Source organism: Seriola aureovittata, chromosome 9 (assembly GCF_021018895.1).
Source record: "Seriola aureovittata isolate HTS-2021-v1 ecotype China chromosome 9, ASM2101889v1, whole genome shotgun sequence".
In the NCBI taxonomy this organism is placed as follows: domain Eukaryota; kingdom Metazoa; phylum Chordata; class Actinopteri; order Carangiformes; family Carangidae; genus Seriola; species Seriola aureovittata.
Window position 1 is genome coordinate 16,474,300 of NC_079372.1, and position 16,696 is coordinate 16,490,995.

Consider the following 16,696-nt stretch of genomic DNA (forward strand, 5'->3'; position numbering starts at 1 on the left):
CTTACGCATGACATACCCATGGACAGACTATGCTCTAAGGACAGACGAATCATTTGAAAACATGGTTGATGAGAGCCATCATCATGAGGGGCCACATCCATTTCATGGCAGTGGTGTTGGCATGGCTTCACAAATTCCCTCTAGATTATATGCATTAAGTTTGTTTGGGTGTTGTTAGGCGAATGCTACACATCTGGCTCAGAGGTCCTCTAAATTTCAGAGATAAAATCCAGAGTTAAACCTGAAGTTACCTCGATAACCTCAAAGCCTGTGTCGTAGTATAGGCCTCAGGAGGCCACCCAGGAAGTATTTGTTTAGACATGCAGACTAATTAAAATTCACTGAAAGATTGGACATCAATGGTGCAGCAAGCTACCAAACAGGGAGAGATTGTCCTGTATTGTCTGATGTATTTACAACATATTTCTATACAGAATTCAAAGGAGAACTACAGAACTTCCTGTTTTAGCCTATTATACACTTCAATAGCTGTCAATAACAACATACTTCCTTTTAAGTTCCACTTATATAAAAAAGGAAAAAGGTAATTCTGAATATACTATCAGCCAATATAGTGATCAATGCAGACTCTGAGAGTGGACAAAGGTAGTGAGTGCCAAAGAGAGGGAATCTCATGCATGAATCATACATCACTAATTACCTAACTTTCCGTAGAGCCCATGGTGATGAAGAAAAATAAATATACATGACAAAAATATGTTTTGTCAGAGATTAGAGCACCCTCCCTGAAATTCAAAGGGTTAGGGTTTTCAGGGTAGCTCAGGGCTTAGTAATAGAAGCCAAGCTCCCCCTGGCTCCCCTGTCTATCTGAAATACTGCGACTAAAAATACATTGATCAAGAGCATGATCATGATCACATTTGTTATCTGCAAAGCACTTTTCAATCCCTGTCACAAGGAGTCAGAAGATAAGCGCTGTGTGAATACTGAACTTTTTTTTTAGAAGTATAGTGCAGTTAAGTCAGTCATAAGCACCACTCATACAATATGGTGAGTGAACTATCACCAGCTGCACCTTTTACTTGAGGATTGGTGAAATTAAGGTTAATCCATCTGACAGTGCCTTCATAGAACAGCAAACCAAACAAGCCAAACATGTTTAGTTCATTCCTGTAACACACAGAATACTGCACCCTTAAAATATATAGAAGTTCTCATTTTCCTCTTTGTTATAGCACCATATTTCTGAGTGTGTAACAACCAAGGGAAACACACTTCATTGTGTCTTTTATTTGTTTTAAAGCAGAACATTATTAAAGTATCTATTTACCCTGCACGCCTGTTGTGAAACATTGATTGTGAAAATGTCAGAAGAGGTTAAGCCTGCTGTAATTAATAACCTCTTATGTACAAAAAGGAACAAGGAAGTCAACAGCTTGGTTTGTTAAATATTTATTTCTGCGCCAGTGTATGAGAACAGGTACAAAAGAATGAGGAAGTCCTGAGCAATCACCAAAAGAGAAGTCAAGGTTGCACACAATCAGACAGGCACAGACTCCCACAGACTCCACCTGAAGATTTTCAGAGAGCAGCACCTGTTGTTCTAAGGGAAATGAAAGGTAAGGTAAATGTTTTGCTTTGCAAGCAACTTCATCTGCAATGCCATATTAATTGTGAATTGTACTGCGGAGACATTTCTAATAACCTGTTAGATGCATATGCACTGAGTTTTTAAAATACTTTTGCTCTCTTACAGTATGAATGGATCCTGAATTGTTCATGAATCGGCCTCACAGTCCTCGTGAAGTGGACTCTCTATCAGGGATGTTGACTCAGAGCTGCTCTGAGGTCAACCTGAAGTTTATCTGTGAGTTGAAGCCTGGACCTGGTCCACCACCAGGTTGTGATGAGGGTTTCAATGCCGAAATAAGTTGTGAGTCAGTGTCAGTCATCCTCCCTGCACAGTGCAGCATCTACCAGCTGCGACTACGCATCTGTATGCAGGTAGGCCCAACCATGTTGCATGGTCTGTTGTTCAAAAGTATGTGTAAAATTTGTTTTCTTTTGTGCACTTCTGAGGGTTTATATAAATATGTGTGTGTATAACTATTAATTATTAATTAATTATACTTGCTGGACCTTGCAACTGAGTATAATCTAGGTCAGTGGTTCCCCACTTGTTCCAACTAATGGCTCTCTTGAAAATGTTAACAGCCACATCCGGCCCAGTAACAATTTGGAGGCTAAATAATGTGTTCTCAGAACATTTTATTTTAATAATAATGATCAAACATTCAGGACTGAACTGAAAGCAGTGGGAAGCTCAACTCGTTTGTTTGACATGGAGCGATCACTTGTGGCTTCACCCGCTGTCTCTTAATTCTTCCTGTTGCTAACCATCTATCCATTTTGATACTCAGTTTTTGCCATGCATGTAATCTTTTACCGAGCGATTAGACTGAGATAGCAACCAAGTATATGATGTGGTCCGGCTGGCAACATCATAAAAGTTCCAGTCATTGGGTTATCACAGTGATAGGCCTTACTTTGATTTGTCTGCCTACTTGCAATATCTTTGTGGTCGGCCCACAGGTTGAGAACCACTGTTCTTGAGTACTTTATAGATACAGTAAATACTTTTTTACCTGAATATTTACTAAAATACCTGCAGTATATTGTCATTTTGTTCAGGAGGTGGTGGTAGTAGTAGTGGTTGGTTGAGTTAGGAACAGAGCATAGACATGGTCAAAAAAAGTTCTAGTAACGCTAGTGGAGGGACGGCAGTGTTGGCAGATCCACCACTTTGGGTCAAACTTAAATTGTCTCAACTACAATGGGATGTCTTGCATTGTCTTGAACTTGGTACAGATCTCATGGTGCCCTGAGGGTGAACCTCAATGACTTTGGCGATCCCTTTACTTTTTGTCTGGCACAACCATGAGGTTTATATTTGTGTTTTTACTGACATGTCTTGGCAACTATTGCATAGATTCCTACTTCTTATTTAACAGAATCATCAGGTCAAAATTTTGCCCAGTATTTTGGTCTAAATTAGGGTTAGGGTCTGTATGCTATCTACAGTTTATGTCAAGACCTCACAGAGCTGCTAACATGACTGTGAACTTCTGTGCTTGTTCAAACATATTATCAAGCTCCAACCATCAGATTTTGTTGAATATTTGTTCCTTCAGGCTCAGGAAAAACACTGCCATCCAGATCCACTTGGATTTCTTGACCCGGAGAAATACACTCTGCTATACGCAAGGGGGGATGACTGGTATGAGGCCTACGATGACTGTCAGGTTATCAGGACGTTAGACATCCCGTGGTCACGTGATGACACCGGGCGCCTGTTGGCACACGTGGTGGTACAACCTGTGGTGGCGTTTGATTCAGAGGAAGAGAAGAAACAGCAGCAGTGTCTGGCTTACCTGATCGGACACGACCTGGAGAAAGAAGCGTCCGACAGGCTGGGCGAGCTCACATTCACCCGCCGGAAACTGGCATCTCCGAGAAGACAAGCGCTAAAAAATCGGAATGACAAGTTGTATGCCACAGAGCCTTGGATCACATGTGCCCCCATTCCCGCTGACCTGCAGGACTGGCTGAACAGAAAGCTTCCTGTCGCCTTTCATTACATGAACAAGCTCAGCTTCAGTATACCGGTTGATATTAGCGTAACGCCAAAAATCCTTCTTCAAATTTTTAGAAAGGTGATGGCAGACCAGGGGCTTGATCATGATGTTACTGAAAATCTGGTGTTGAAGGTCTCAGGGAGGGAAGAGTTTTTATCCGGAGACTACCCCCTCAGTGATTTCCTCTGGGTTCGACAGTGCTTGAAAACCAATCGAGAGCTCCACCTCTCTATTGTACCTGTGTCGCAGCTTGCCGAGGAGACTGTGGAGTTTGTGGATTGGCCTCTCGTTGATGGCTTCAGCGGCCAGTTCAGCTCCCATGATGATCTCCGACTTGAAGGGAAGGATTTGGATGACATCTTCATGATATCCTTGTGGGACTGCAACAGGAAACTCAGAGTCAAACTACTTGGCTTTGACATCCCGAATCTTCCGAGCAAATACCCTCTGTCCGTTTATGTGGAAGCCTCCATACTTTATGGTAACAAGGTTCTCTGCTCAGTGTCCTCTTCTCCAAAGGCCTTCGCAGATGAAGTACTGTGGAATGAGTGGCTGGATTTTGACGTCCTGCTCAGGGATCTGCCTCGTGGAGCCAAGCTGGGTCTCACTATTAACACGAGTGGTGGTGACACTTTCCCAGCAACCAAAGACTCAGGGGAGGGGAAGGTGCTCTACTTTGTTAATCTTCTCCTCATAGATCACAGGTCAGTTTCTTTTGTATTCAGCAGTGTCAACAGTACTACAGCCGATGAGAGTAACTAATTCATTGATATTATGCTTTGAAAATATATGTTGTAACAATTATTACAATAACTAATTCATTACAAATGTTTTCAAATCGTGCATGTTCGTCATTACGGATCGCTCACCTCTTGTTCATCCCCGCAGGTCTGTCCTTAGCCAGGGCCCCCACACCCTGCACATGTGGTCTTACCCTGACCTGGAGGAAGAGGCTGTCACCTACCAGGCAGACAAGCTGTCTTCTGCTACTAACCCAGACATAGCTGACTCCATGGCTATCAGCTTCTTTCTAGACCGCTACAGCTTCCCTGTGGTTCTCCCAAATAGATTCAGTTCCTCTGAATGTTCCGGCAGTCCCACCTCCAGCCTCTCCCCAACCAAATCTACTGCTTCCTCTCATGCACCCTCCTCCTCCTCGTCCTCCACACCTTCTTCCACCTTACCCAGCACGGAATCTTCCTCTCTGCATGTGACAACTCCTCAGGGCCCATCAACTGACACTGTAACCCTCAGATGCCCCAGCGACGCTGGCCTTAAAAGGTTTCGGATGGAGAGCGTCTGCTACGCCTCCAACCTGCCCTACTACCTGCGCAATGTTGATTGGATGAACCGCAAGGTGGTTGAGGATGTCCACTGGCTACTGGGACACTGGGATCCTGGGGATCTGGATGTAACAGTGGCCCTGGAGCTGTTAAGCATGGACTTTGCAGATGAGACGGTCAGGAGACTTGCGGTGCAGAGACTGGAAAGCCTGTCCAATGATGATGTGTTGAGGTATTTGCTGCAGCTGGTGCAGGTATGTGTTTGTTTCAAAACAGACTCATCCAAAGTGTGTAGGAACTGTGCAAAGTATCAAAATATGTGAATGCACTTTTCTGTTGGAAGCTACTATCAATATTATGCAACCCAGTGAAACCCCCCCCCCCCCACTTCATAGCATTAGCAATGAGTATAGATTTATTTCCACACCTATAAATAAATCAATCAATTATTAACTAAATAAAAACAAAAAATCTAATAAGAATTTAGATTGAGGCCAAATGAACAGTGGCAGATTTAGCGTATTGCTTCTGTGTACACTTCAACTTCCACAGTCCACAGTCGGAGAGCAGGAAGTAAGTGGGGGTTTGTGTTACACTGTATTATATTTATAGTTTGGCTGTGATGTATTGAGAGTTTCAGACTGTAGATTGGTTCAATTAGTAATTACTAATTTTACTCTGCCCTCTTTATTCATATAGACCCTTAAAGTGGAACCTTACCATGATAGTTTCCTTGCTCGGTACCTGATCCAAAGAGCTCTGCAGGTAAGTCATGCTGCCGTGGTACATACATTATCATGCTATACCAAGATTAGTATACTAGGATTTGTTGCCATTCCCCCTTTTAAAGTATAGTTTTAATAATCTGTCCACTGCAGGTTTTTGAAATTTTTTAGAGGGGAGCTTAATCAGCATCTGTAACAATAATAATTTTTTAATTAATAATTTAATGCATTATGTCTCCTAAAAGCAGGTAATTTAAATATATTTCACGTTTACTGACAGATTAAAATGCTATAAGCTAAATTAATCACTTACTGTCACGAGTGTGACTGGTGATTTACATGTTTCAGGTTGCTTGATGATGTTGTCTTTACCTTTTTAACCTTAGATGGTAACAGTAGCTTTATAGACCGTGTAATTAAATTTGTAAGTGTTTACTACTTTCTCCTTTATTCTGTTTTCAAAATTGTACCAGCTGCAGAGAGAAACCAGGTCAAATTTGGTCCTCAAAGTGTTTGATGGTGTTTCCTGTTTCATTGCAGCTTGGTAGATTAAAGATGGAGTAGCACATAAGAAATGTGGGAAACACCTATTAATTAGTGTCATGTGAACTCACTGAACTCACTCTTTCAATGCAGAGCAAGAGAATTGGCCACTTCTTCTTCTGGTATGTCCGCAGCGAGGTGGCAGGGTGTCTGTACTTCCGTCAACGCATGGCTGTGATTCTGGAGGCCTACCTGCTGGGCTGCGGCCAAGCCATGCTCCACAGCTTCACCCAGCAGGTCCAGGCTGTGGAGGCCCTGCAGGAGGTCGCTATATTTATCAAGAGACTCTTCCCTGACAAGACCGACCTCCCTCCTACAGGTGGGACACAACTAAGAAAAACATTCTTATGGATTAATACACAAGTACTTTTAGGTCAAAATGAGTGTTGTTAGATATTCTTTAAAGTATTTTTGTATTGTTTTGTATTGTCTGCAACTTTTCATATTGCCACCATGTCTAGGTCTCCCTTGCAAAAGAGATTTCTGACCTCAGCCTCAGACTTTCCAGGTTACATTTTAAATTATTAAGTGATGACACATTTAAAAACTCACTCCATTTATTTTTTAGATTTCTATAATCTCTAAGAACATGTGAGGAAACAAATAGATGAAAAAAAAGTAGTCAAAATCAATGAAGCAGGGTTGATGTTTTACTTTAAGCTCCTGCGATGCCTAACCCCAGAGAAATCTATAGAAATGCTATACATGCTGTGAGGCAGATCTTCAACTGGACATTCAGCTCTGCCTTCAGCATTGAATCAACTCTAACAGCAAGGACGGCTGCTGTCAACCACAGGCGGGGAATAGTCACATCCTTTAGTGGCGTCACTCTGTCTTTACCAAACAGAAAGGCAAACTTCCTTTTATTCTCTTCTTGGGTTGTGACTTAAACCCGGCGAGAATCATGTACAGTACGTCACCAAACAGAGGGTTCTGACGCAGCTCTCAATGAATGTGACCAGATCAATGAAGTGAGCTTTGTGGGTGGATGTTTTCATTATGTCATGTGGTCCTCCATCACCCCTTCAGATGTTATTGTTTGACCTCACTTTGAACGCAATTACACACCTGTAAAGTTCCGTGACTGTATCTTACAAGGTTGTGATGCTATAGCACAATCAAAAATCCTTCCACAGAGACAGATATACTTAGTAGATATTAATAATAGTACTTAAAACCATCTCTGTGGCAGAACAGATATGTCCAGGACCACATGTTGCCATGATGACAAACAATGCCAGCAATACTCTGTCGTGGCTGCTAATGAACACTGGGAAGCTCTTATTTCACGTTTCATTTGACGTTGATGCGTTTCCTATAAATGAGCAGTTCTTGAATGGTATTGAAAATTCTGTCATGTTCCACATATACTATAATTTTCCTGCTGCTCATTAGGAATGCATTGAGGTTTTTCAGCTGTGTCAAACCCCAAATACTAACAGAGATTCATGCATGCAATTTACTTCATCACACACATCAATCAAAAGAGCATTTTGTCCCAGTGAGTTTGCATTTAACCTTGCATTGATTCTTTCACCCCATAGGCTTACTGGCAGCTCGCCAGTCCTAGTGATTATATCCATCTCAGTAATGAATATTGGCTGTTTTGTCTAATTCGCTTAATTGTTTCGTTTTGGTTTGCTGTCGTTTTAGCTCCGCTCAGGCTTCAAGAGCTCCTGAAAAACTCCAGTCTGCCAGAAGAATTCCTGTTGCCCTTTGACCCCCGCGTCAAAGTTGGAAGGATCCTGGTAAGCCGACACCCGCGAAAATGACGAGAGACGCAAGTCAAGCTAGCTTTCAGGGACAGTACACTGCTGCCACCACAAGTGGGCAGTAAATTACATAGAGGTTATTTAACTTTGAAAACTAACAGTTTGCACTTTCAAAGATACAAAGAAAAACCTCACAGCATCTGTTGCATCTGTAAAAATCCACTCACCGACAAGAGACATTTTACTTTCTCCTTTCTCCTGATTCAAGCTTTTATTACTTCATGAAAGCATATCAATTATCGGTACTGTCAGTCTTACTTCTGCCACTCCAAGATCCTCCACTGTTGAGGCTGGCCCTCCTTCTAGCAACCAGTAATGTATTTGTAACAATGCTGAGAGCACACGCAGGGAAAGGCTAAAAAATAAAAACCCTCTGAGGACTTTGATAAAAGTACAAAGCTATTAAAGTACTAGACAAATTACCTCTGTGGAAAGCAGTGCTCATAAAAGGACCAGCCTCAACAGTGGAGGATCTTGTGGAGCTTTAGACATTTCTGTTTTATGAAATATTCACTGCATATATGACTCTATAAGGAACAATCACAGTTAAAGTTCAGGAAAAGACATCTTTAGAGTAATCTGCTTCATCATGAAACTGTTCTGATGTTGGCAGAAAAAGTTTGTGGACCTAAGTTCAGGGCTTTTAAAATGAATCACACAATCAAATCAGTTGTTTTTGTGTCCCTCTTGTGCAGCTGGACAAATGCAAGGTGATGGCCTCTAAGAAGAAGCCTCTGTGGCTGGAGTTCTCTCCCATGCCGTCGCCCACCTCTGCTACACCTGTTGGAATAATCTTCAAAGAAGGAGACGACCTCAGACAGGACATGCTGGTCATTCAGGTCAGGGAGATTTTTTTTTTTCTTAATTACTAATCTTACCCATGAGTAATCTTGCTAATGTTGGTGTTTAGTGTTGGTGAATGTATTTATCTATAATGTATGTGTTCCTGTTTAGACACTGGTGGTGATGGACTCTATCTGGCAGGAGAAATCTCTGGACCTTAACCTTGTTCCATATGGCTGCATCTCCACAGGACACAACATAGGTATCAACATCAGTGCAGTTCAAACCAGTACAGTCGCCTGGAGCTCAAGTTTCCTCTGAACCCTACCTAACTGAGTCAGGACCTTGTCTCAGTTTTCCCCATAGTTAGCACCAGATTTTATATTTCTTTTCAGGAAACTTCCTAGGAAATTATGAACCTGTAAGTGAATGATTATCTGATTTATTAAGTTTGTCTTAAAGTACTAAAAAATCAAGTATAGTTAGTCTAAAAACCACTGGAATCAGCCTGCAGGGGGCATGATCTCACTGTCACTGTGGTAGCTATGGCACTGGTTCACTTTTGGGATGCAGTATTTCATAACCAGGCTCTGTGGACTATCAATTGGTTTTTATTTAACTTAGTTTACATTCTCATCATATATCATATGGTTGGCTACGCACTCAGTACCTCTACCTAGGAGGACAAGTGTCAGTCCTGGGAAGAAATCTCAAAAAGTTGTTGCCAGATTTCAATGACATTTGGTGTGAGGTTAAAGGGTAACTCCAGTTGTTTACTATTGGTACTTCCATAAAGGCTGGAGGCCTGTGTGTGGCAGATTACAAAAATAATGGTCAAAATTCAAGCAGCAAAGTCAGAGATATCCAGACTTTTAGATTCTTGTATGTGTCACACCCCAAAAACTCTGGATCCTACACTTCCCATGATGCAACTCAATAGTATTTGATAAGTAGCTCTCATCAATCTCAGTTATATAACTGAGATGAGCCTGATGACATCATTACGGTAACTTTCTCAAACTTTTGAAAGGTCCTCGAGAGCAACAGTTGTATTTTGCAATATAAACTGAGAGTTTAACCTAAGTAGACAAGAACAATTACACTTACACATTAATTCTAAAAAATGACATCCAGGATTGAACCACAATGTCTTATGTAAAGTTAAAAATGAAAAATAAACTCATAATGAATTTAATCAAGGTTTTCCTCAACAGGAATGATTGAGATTGTGAGGAATGCAGCGACTATCGCAGCGGTCCAGAAGAACCACAGAGGAACAGCTGGTTCCTTCAGAAACGATGCTCTGTTTGAGTGGCTCAAGTCGAAGTGTCCTCTCCAGGAAATCGTAAGTAATATGGAAAACAAAGAGGATCAAAATTGGGTCTAAATTAACTGGTAATATAATTTTATATTAAAATTTAAATGACATGCAGGGTCACAACGGTGTGTGCAGCTGTTTAAGTTCAACAATCCTATATTAATATATCATGTTAATGTTTGACAACTTGTCTGAAAAAGACCAGTTGGTATTTATTCCTTTTCTTAAAATGTTTTCATTATATAAAATATAAAATATCTACAAAACTGCACTGTAGGCATCAGCTGTCATTAGAGCAGTTTGCCATCTTCCGTGCTACCAAGTATGTTGTTAGACTGTAACCTGATTTGACGACAGCACTACAACACTGTGGAGAGGTTCGTGAAGTCCTGTGCTGGTTACTGCGTGGCCACTTATGTTCTGGGTATAGGAGATCGACACAATGACAACATCATGATCACAGACCAAGGTATACATCACACTGGCTATTCCTTTAACCTATCAGCTGACAGATGATGTCATTTTTCCAAGAGAAAGACTGAATTATGGGAAAGATGAATGAATAAGCAAAACACTGAAGTATGAAATGAAAATAAACTTGAATGCTGTCGTGTTTCCTCGCCCTCTCAGGGAACTTGTTTCACATCGACTTCGGCCACATCCTGGGTAACAGGAAACACTTTCTCGGTGTGAGCAGGGAGCGTGTGCCATTCGTCCTCACACCCGACTTCCTGTATGTCATGGGCAGGGTCAAAGGTCGCAACAGCCTCTATTTTCAATGCTTCATGGTAAGAGGACCTGATTATGTGTGTGTGTGTGTGTAGGTGTGACTGTGAAAAACAATAAATAAATACAGAATATTACCGTTAACTGTACGTAAGGCTTAAATGATGAAGTTTTGAACTTTGGTGAGGACTTGTGAGATGTTTGTCAGGAAGACCAAAACACATTTTCTTTTAACTTGTTGGACTTGAAGAAATCTCTCGCTCTCTCTCACTTGCCCCTTGCCCCTTGCCCCTTGCGCCATGCCCCCCCCCCGTTAGGACACTTGCACCCAGGCGTACCTCTCCCTGCGCTCCCACTCCCGCCTGCTGGTCACGCTCTTCTCCCTCATGCTGCTGACCGGCATCCCCGAGCTGAGCGCCGCAGAGGACATGCGTTACCTGCGGGAGGCTCTGCAGGAGGAGCAGGGGGAGGCGGAGGCCAAGGAGCATTTCCTCAAGCAGATCTCTGAGTGTGAGCGTCTGGGCTGGACTGTGCAGGCCAACTGGTGGATCCACATGGTAGCGGGCATCAAGTAGAGTGTTTTTGTTCTTCTGTGCTTCAGCCCCGGAGAAGGTGAAATGGTGCATGATCATGTATACATGTAACATTGATTCGTTTGTTTTTTTTTTGTTTTCATTGCTTATTTTTATATATTATTGTTATATTTATGTATTGTGTAGTGTCCTTCTGCACTCTTTTGTCATCAGGATCCCTCGACTTTGGAACCAGAATCTTTTAAATCATTTCTTAAAACCCATTTTTGTAACTTGCTTTTATGTGGTGTTGTCTTTTTATCATCTTTTTTTGATTGTTTTTACGGGTTCTACTCTTTCCAATTGTTTTATTTATAGCTACTGTATATAAGTGTATAAGTATATTGTTTGTCTTTCTCTCTAACTTTACCTCATTTACACTTTCCTTTTGTCTTGTTTTTAAAAGTGCTAGATAAATAAGGCATAAGAAACTAAACAATCATGGTTTACTTTAGTTATCTACTCATCGCTTTCAATTAAAAAGTTTTGTGTCACTTCACAATAATTAGATAGTTGTGAGGTCCAGTTATTGTAATATTTGAATGAACATTTCTTTGTTAACAGAATAAATCTCTGATGGCATTATTGTATTATATGTATTATTGGTCACAGATCCGAGTCGATCAGCTCTGCAGTCATACTCATCTCCAGCAAGCCTGCCACTCTATATGCCTGTATGTGTAGACTGAAACCTACCAAACTACCTGCTTGTTGTCATAGAAACATGGAGCCTTTCAGAGCATCCATCAGTCAGGCTGTGGTCGCAACAGGCCGACCTGTGCATATTTATAAGGCCCTTAACCCGGATCATCATATAGAATAAAAATGTTAGTTTAATAGGATTTTTCATGTTCAGAATCTGATTTTTAAAATATGATTGAAGTTTGATCAACGTAATCAAGTCTCACAGGCTCTGGCACACATGGACCCTTAACAAAAATTATGACATTTCAAATCAAACAGTCCTCTTGAGATGAACCAACCTGCACTTCCATAATTCCGTTATTAAGTGTGAGATATTGTAATTATAATAGACTGAACTTTAGTAGTCTTCATGGTAGATTACCTGGGAGGGGCATTATTTTTTCACATTACAATCTAACAATTTTTTTTTTGTAGAACTGACGTTAAATATACTGATAAAGAGTATCTAAAGAAAATATGCTATCGGGTTACAGTATGGGAAATGTAGGCTCCAGTGATTTTGGAGCTGGTCCCATATTATGGACTAAAAGTAATTAATAAATAATAAACTACCCTACTATGGAAGTACAATACTAAATCACTGGAGTTCCCCTTTGCAGATGTTCTTTGTAGACTGTGCAAGACACTAGTTAAAAGATAAACTTATAAGTCTTTTCTTATGCTACAACCACGTGGTCACAATCCAACTCTCATTGTGATGCAATTAAGGCCACAGGGAGGGAAGGGGAGGGGTGGTGTCAAAACACATACTACACATATTTGAACAGAAAGAGGACAGTGTGACGGGTTGAAATGTAGGGAGAGGAGAGGGCAGGGGTTTGAGGGTGAGTATGGGGGTGTGTAAAGGAGGGGTTGGGAAGGGCTTCAGAGCAAAGGAAGAGGGTAAAGGAGACGACACCCTATGCTGTTTCTGCCACTGCCAGACAGACAGTGTTGTCACCACATGGCCTGCTTTCCTGCTGTATTGGTTTTTTTCTTTATCATTTTCACCGTTGAATGAATTCTCTATTCCTGACTTTCCTCTACCTGTTTCCTTGTTCTGTCTTTTTTATTGCTATATGATCTTTTTCTACTTGATTTTGCTTCACCCTCTCTTTGTGCCTCCTCTTTACCTTCAATGCATTTCAGTGTAGCTCATAAGACCTAAAGATGTGGGATTAGATCAAGGTCATGTGCTTTGAGTGCATTAATTGCTGTTCTTTGAAATAAAAGCTTTTGAACAAGGCCAGATATACCAAGAGCAACCCCATCAGACATGTTTCTTGGTTACAGATGAACATGAGGACCATGTCTCAAAAATATTATCTTAATGGCAATAGACAACATTAGAACTGAAACTGACCAGAACTCAAGAAGTAGAGTTTGTTTAATTATGTATGTAAGTTATTAACATTTTGCATCTGGACACAGCCATTTGTAGTCAGGTAATTTATTTAAAATAAATACATTTCTCTATTGTAGCCCTAAATTAGGAGAAGCGGCCTAGGCCTGAACTGAATACCTCACTTGCCTAAAACAAACGTGTTGTGTTGAGCAGACCGGGTGACAGAATTTGAGAATTCCCTACTTGGAAGCTGCTGCCAATCATCGATTTTATATAAACAACAACACCTGTTTCCTTTGTCTGTTTCTACTCTCTGACCGGAGGTGCTGTAGAGGATAACGTGGTCGCAGCATTATACATCACAAACTCACAATCTTTAATCAAGGCCTCATTTCATAACACAGAAGAGTGAAAATGTTCCCAGCTGAGTTGCCATGCTTTTTTTTGTACAGTTTGATATGAGGACGACGCTGAAGACAGCTCCACAGAAGCAGACGAGGTGCTGAGGGAGAGGGGGATTGTTCTAACATCCACTGAAGCAAAGACCTATGAAAATGAGGCAACCCCACTGTGGGAAAGAGTACAAGTACTTTTATTTATTTATTTTACAATATTACCTTATATGTTTATTTTGTAAAATCTCTTATATGCTGAAGCAGCATTAGCTGCAGCCTCCACGAGGAGGCATCTAGGGGCTGAGCTGTTCTCTCACTAGAGGGCAGAGCTTGATCATTATGTGTCAATACAAAAAGCACATCTGAGGTAAGTGAAGAAAAGGGGATCAAGGCCTTTAATAGTTCACATCTGTTGTATAATAATACTTTCATAAAGTGAGCCTGTCAGTCATTCACTGGCAAACAACTTCAGCAAAGAAAGCCTTTACATAAGGAATCAAAAGTAAAGCTGAATTACAAACATTTCTGGGAGTATTTTAAAGTGTTTCCCTACTGTTTAAATCCGTCTGTTTTACTGTACTACTGCATTAACAGATTTAAATAACCTCCAAGCTGAATTTCTTTCTGCTTGACAGCTGTTTACAGTGTGCATGGTACGATGGTACGAATTAGTCACTGCTACTGATACTGACTCATAAACATTTGCTCAGGCACCAGATTTGAGCCAACTGGCAGTTTGTCAAACATAAATGAAATCAAATAAAACTATTAAAAAACATCATAAACCGCAACACAGCACCTAAAACAAGCTGTAACTTCCTACAACAGGTTCAAACTTTGCTGTATTCCCGATGCTTGAGTCTCCTCACATATTGACCGGGTGATGTGTACATTGAGCCACTAAAACTGTCTGGATCTTTACAGCAAAAAAATGCACACACGTGGACACGAACTACAAATTACACAAAAGCATGTGCAGAATGAAAAGAGGAGGGTGACCCCTGGTTTTCAAATGCTCATTTTTGCTTTTCTGAGTGTGTGTAGCAGCCAGGTAAATCACCTCCTCCAGATGTTTTACCAGTGCAAACGGTATAGCTCTGGACAAATTACAGCCTTCCTTTCCGACCGGCATTCTCACTTCTCTCTTGTCTTTACCATTTTGTCTCAATTTCTCAGCTCCCGCCAGTTTTTCAGTTATCTATCAGTTATTTATTATCTATCTTACAGTTCTGTATAAAAGGCCTGCTTTTGTTGTTGTTTTTGTACTTGCTGTTTACTTTCATGTTTGTATTACAGGAGAACACTGCTGCACAGAATTGTTGGTAATTATGGATTCAAGCCTTTTCCTGGGCTTTGCTTTGCACAACCTGTGCTCCACTGACTCCTCTTTCCTTCGTATTTCCACCTCGATTCAATTCACTAACGTCCTATTATACTGATCAAAGCTCACATCATGAGCAATGAACACAATCTGACCTCTTGCAAAGGAGACTGTTCTCTTATCAGGCGGCTGCTCGTTGTGGATACGTGATGTGTATCAGTTGACTTGGCTGGCACCACATAATGAGCTTGGCGATGGAGACTGTCATCTCTTGATAATTCCCTTGGTTCAAATCCTGTCAGTGATGAAGGCCACTGTCTTCTCCCCATGAAGCAAGACAGGGCTGCACACTATGTTATGAGCGGGAATTATTTTTTATCTCTTGCATACAATAGATCCTGTGCTGCCACTTTGACATGAAAAGGAATCACATGGGTTAAAATAAGTGTACCAAAAACCACAAACACTCACATCTCATTATGGACAGGAAAACTAAAAACCCACTAGTCCACATTAAGATAAATGTGCCACTGTTCATTTGCAATCAAATATATGTCCATAAAATCAAGGATCCACCCGTTTCAGGCTTCGTTGCACAGGAAAATAAAGCTGCATTTACATTCAAGGCCTTTGAATGGGAATAATCGGTCTTCAGCAGCCGCAGCCTCTGAAGGATGCGGCCCCTGAACTGGGACACAGCTAAAGTCTACCGGGGCAGTTTAAGGGTGGTGGAGTGTGTCTCTGTTTTCGCAGAACACATTTTTGTCATGTCACAGCTGGTGTAAATAAAACAATTGGACGGTGAATTCCATTTAGCTGCTTCAGTTACCAGGTCTTATCTGGTCTTGTGCACCGGCTCACTTGCCACACTGCCAGAACTTACTGGGACACTGGTCATATAAGATAATAAGATTCAATAAGGAAATTTAAATGCACAGGTCCATGTGCATGTACTATGTGGCATCAAACTGTATTTCCTCCTGTAAGAGAATAGGCTGATACATATATATATATATATATATATATATTTGTTCTTGTTTGGTTGCTTTGCTGCATGATTAAGTTAACAAGTGTTTTGATATTTAAAAAAACAAAAAAGGTCACGGAAAATTCAGCTGAGGAATTTGTGAGTAATCTTTAACCATAACAGTGAGCTTAGCTTGACAGGACTGGGTGGAGTCCAGCGCTGTGGATGGGGCTTTATACCTGCTCCTATTTTCCCGGGGCGGGGGTGTAAAGCTGCCGGTGACACTCGGGGCTCCACCTCCTCCCGGGCGGATGAGCCCTCTACTGTAGGCTGCACACCGGACACCCAGCTCATACGGGCGGTGCAGCCGGACGGTGTGCAAGCCGTAGAGTGTGTATATGTGTGTATATGTGTGTGTGTGTGTGTGTATATATGTGTGTGTGTATATGTGTGTGTGAGGGAGAGAAAGAAAGCGAAAGAGAGAGGAAGTTTGTGTGTCAGTGAGTGCGTGAGCGAGAGAGGGAGGGAGTCACAGAAAACTACCGAGCAGGTGAGCTCTTCATCTAATCTTCCGTCTCTGCTAACACTTAAAATCCAATAACGCAAAAACACCATTGTAAAGTGTGTTAACCACAATATTCCTACAGGGGTGGTGAATGTCTGCAA

The 16,696-nt window shown here is 41.3% G+C and overlaps 2 protein-coding genes across 2 annotated transcripts in view; both read left to right on the forward strand.

The window, feature by feature from the left end:
- Positions 1-1,490: 1,490 nt before the first annotated feature.
- On the forward strand, positions 1,491-11,984 carry si:rp71-17i16.5 (phosphatidylinositol 4,5-bisphosphate 3-kinase catalytic subunit gamma isoform). Its single transcript, XM_056383925.1, has 13 exons — positions 1,491-1,580; positions 1,718-1,965; positions 3,153-4,300; positions 4,485-5,133; positions 5,579-5,644; positions 6,241-6,466; positions 7,801-7,895; positions 8,615-8,758; positions 8,874-8,964; positions 9,917-10,047; positions 10,378-10,489; positions 10,651-10,808; positions 11,064-11,984. Exons 2-13 carry the CDS (start codon positions 1,723-1,725, stop codon positions 11,319-11,321), a joined length of 3,321 nt encoding a protein of 1,106 aa, XP_056239900.1. The 5' UTR covers positions 1,491-1,580; positions 1,718-1,722; the 3' UTR covers positions 11,322-11,984.
- Positions 11,985-16,368: 4,384 nt separating this feature from the next.
- Positions 16,369-16,696, forward strand: part of lamb2l (laminin, beta 2-like) — a 47,370-nt gene continuing 47,042 nt past the window's right edge. Inside the window, exon 1 of the mRNA XM_056385287.1 lies at positions 16,369-16,580. The gene's annotated coding sequence lies outside the window, so the exon portion shown is untranslated. The remainder of the gene's footprint in view (positions 16,581-16,696) is intronic.

What these genes read in the sequence shown, in the direction of transcription:
- si:rp71-17i16.5 (XM_056383925.1), top strand. Translation starts at nt 1,723, where the DNA reads ATGGATCCTGAATTGTTCATGAATCGGCCTCACAGTCCTCGTGAAGTG. An exon ending in GACCGACCTCCCTCCTACAG is followed by an intron (nt 6,467 to 7,800) that starts GTGGGACACAAC and finishes CTGTCGTTTTAG; the next exon opens with CTCCGCTCAGGCTTCAAGAG. An exon ending in AGGACATGCTGGTCATTCAG is followed by an intron (nt 8,759 to 8,873) that starts GTCAGGGAGATT and finishes GTTCCTGTTTAG; the next exon opens with ACACTGGTGGTGATGGACTC.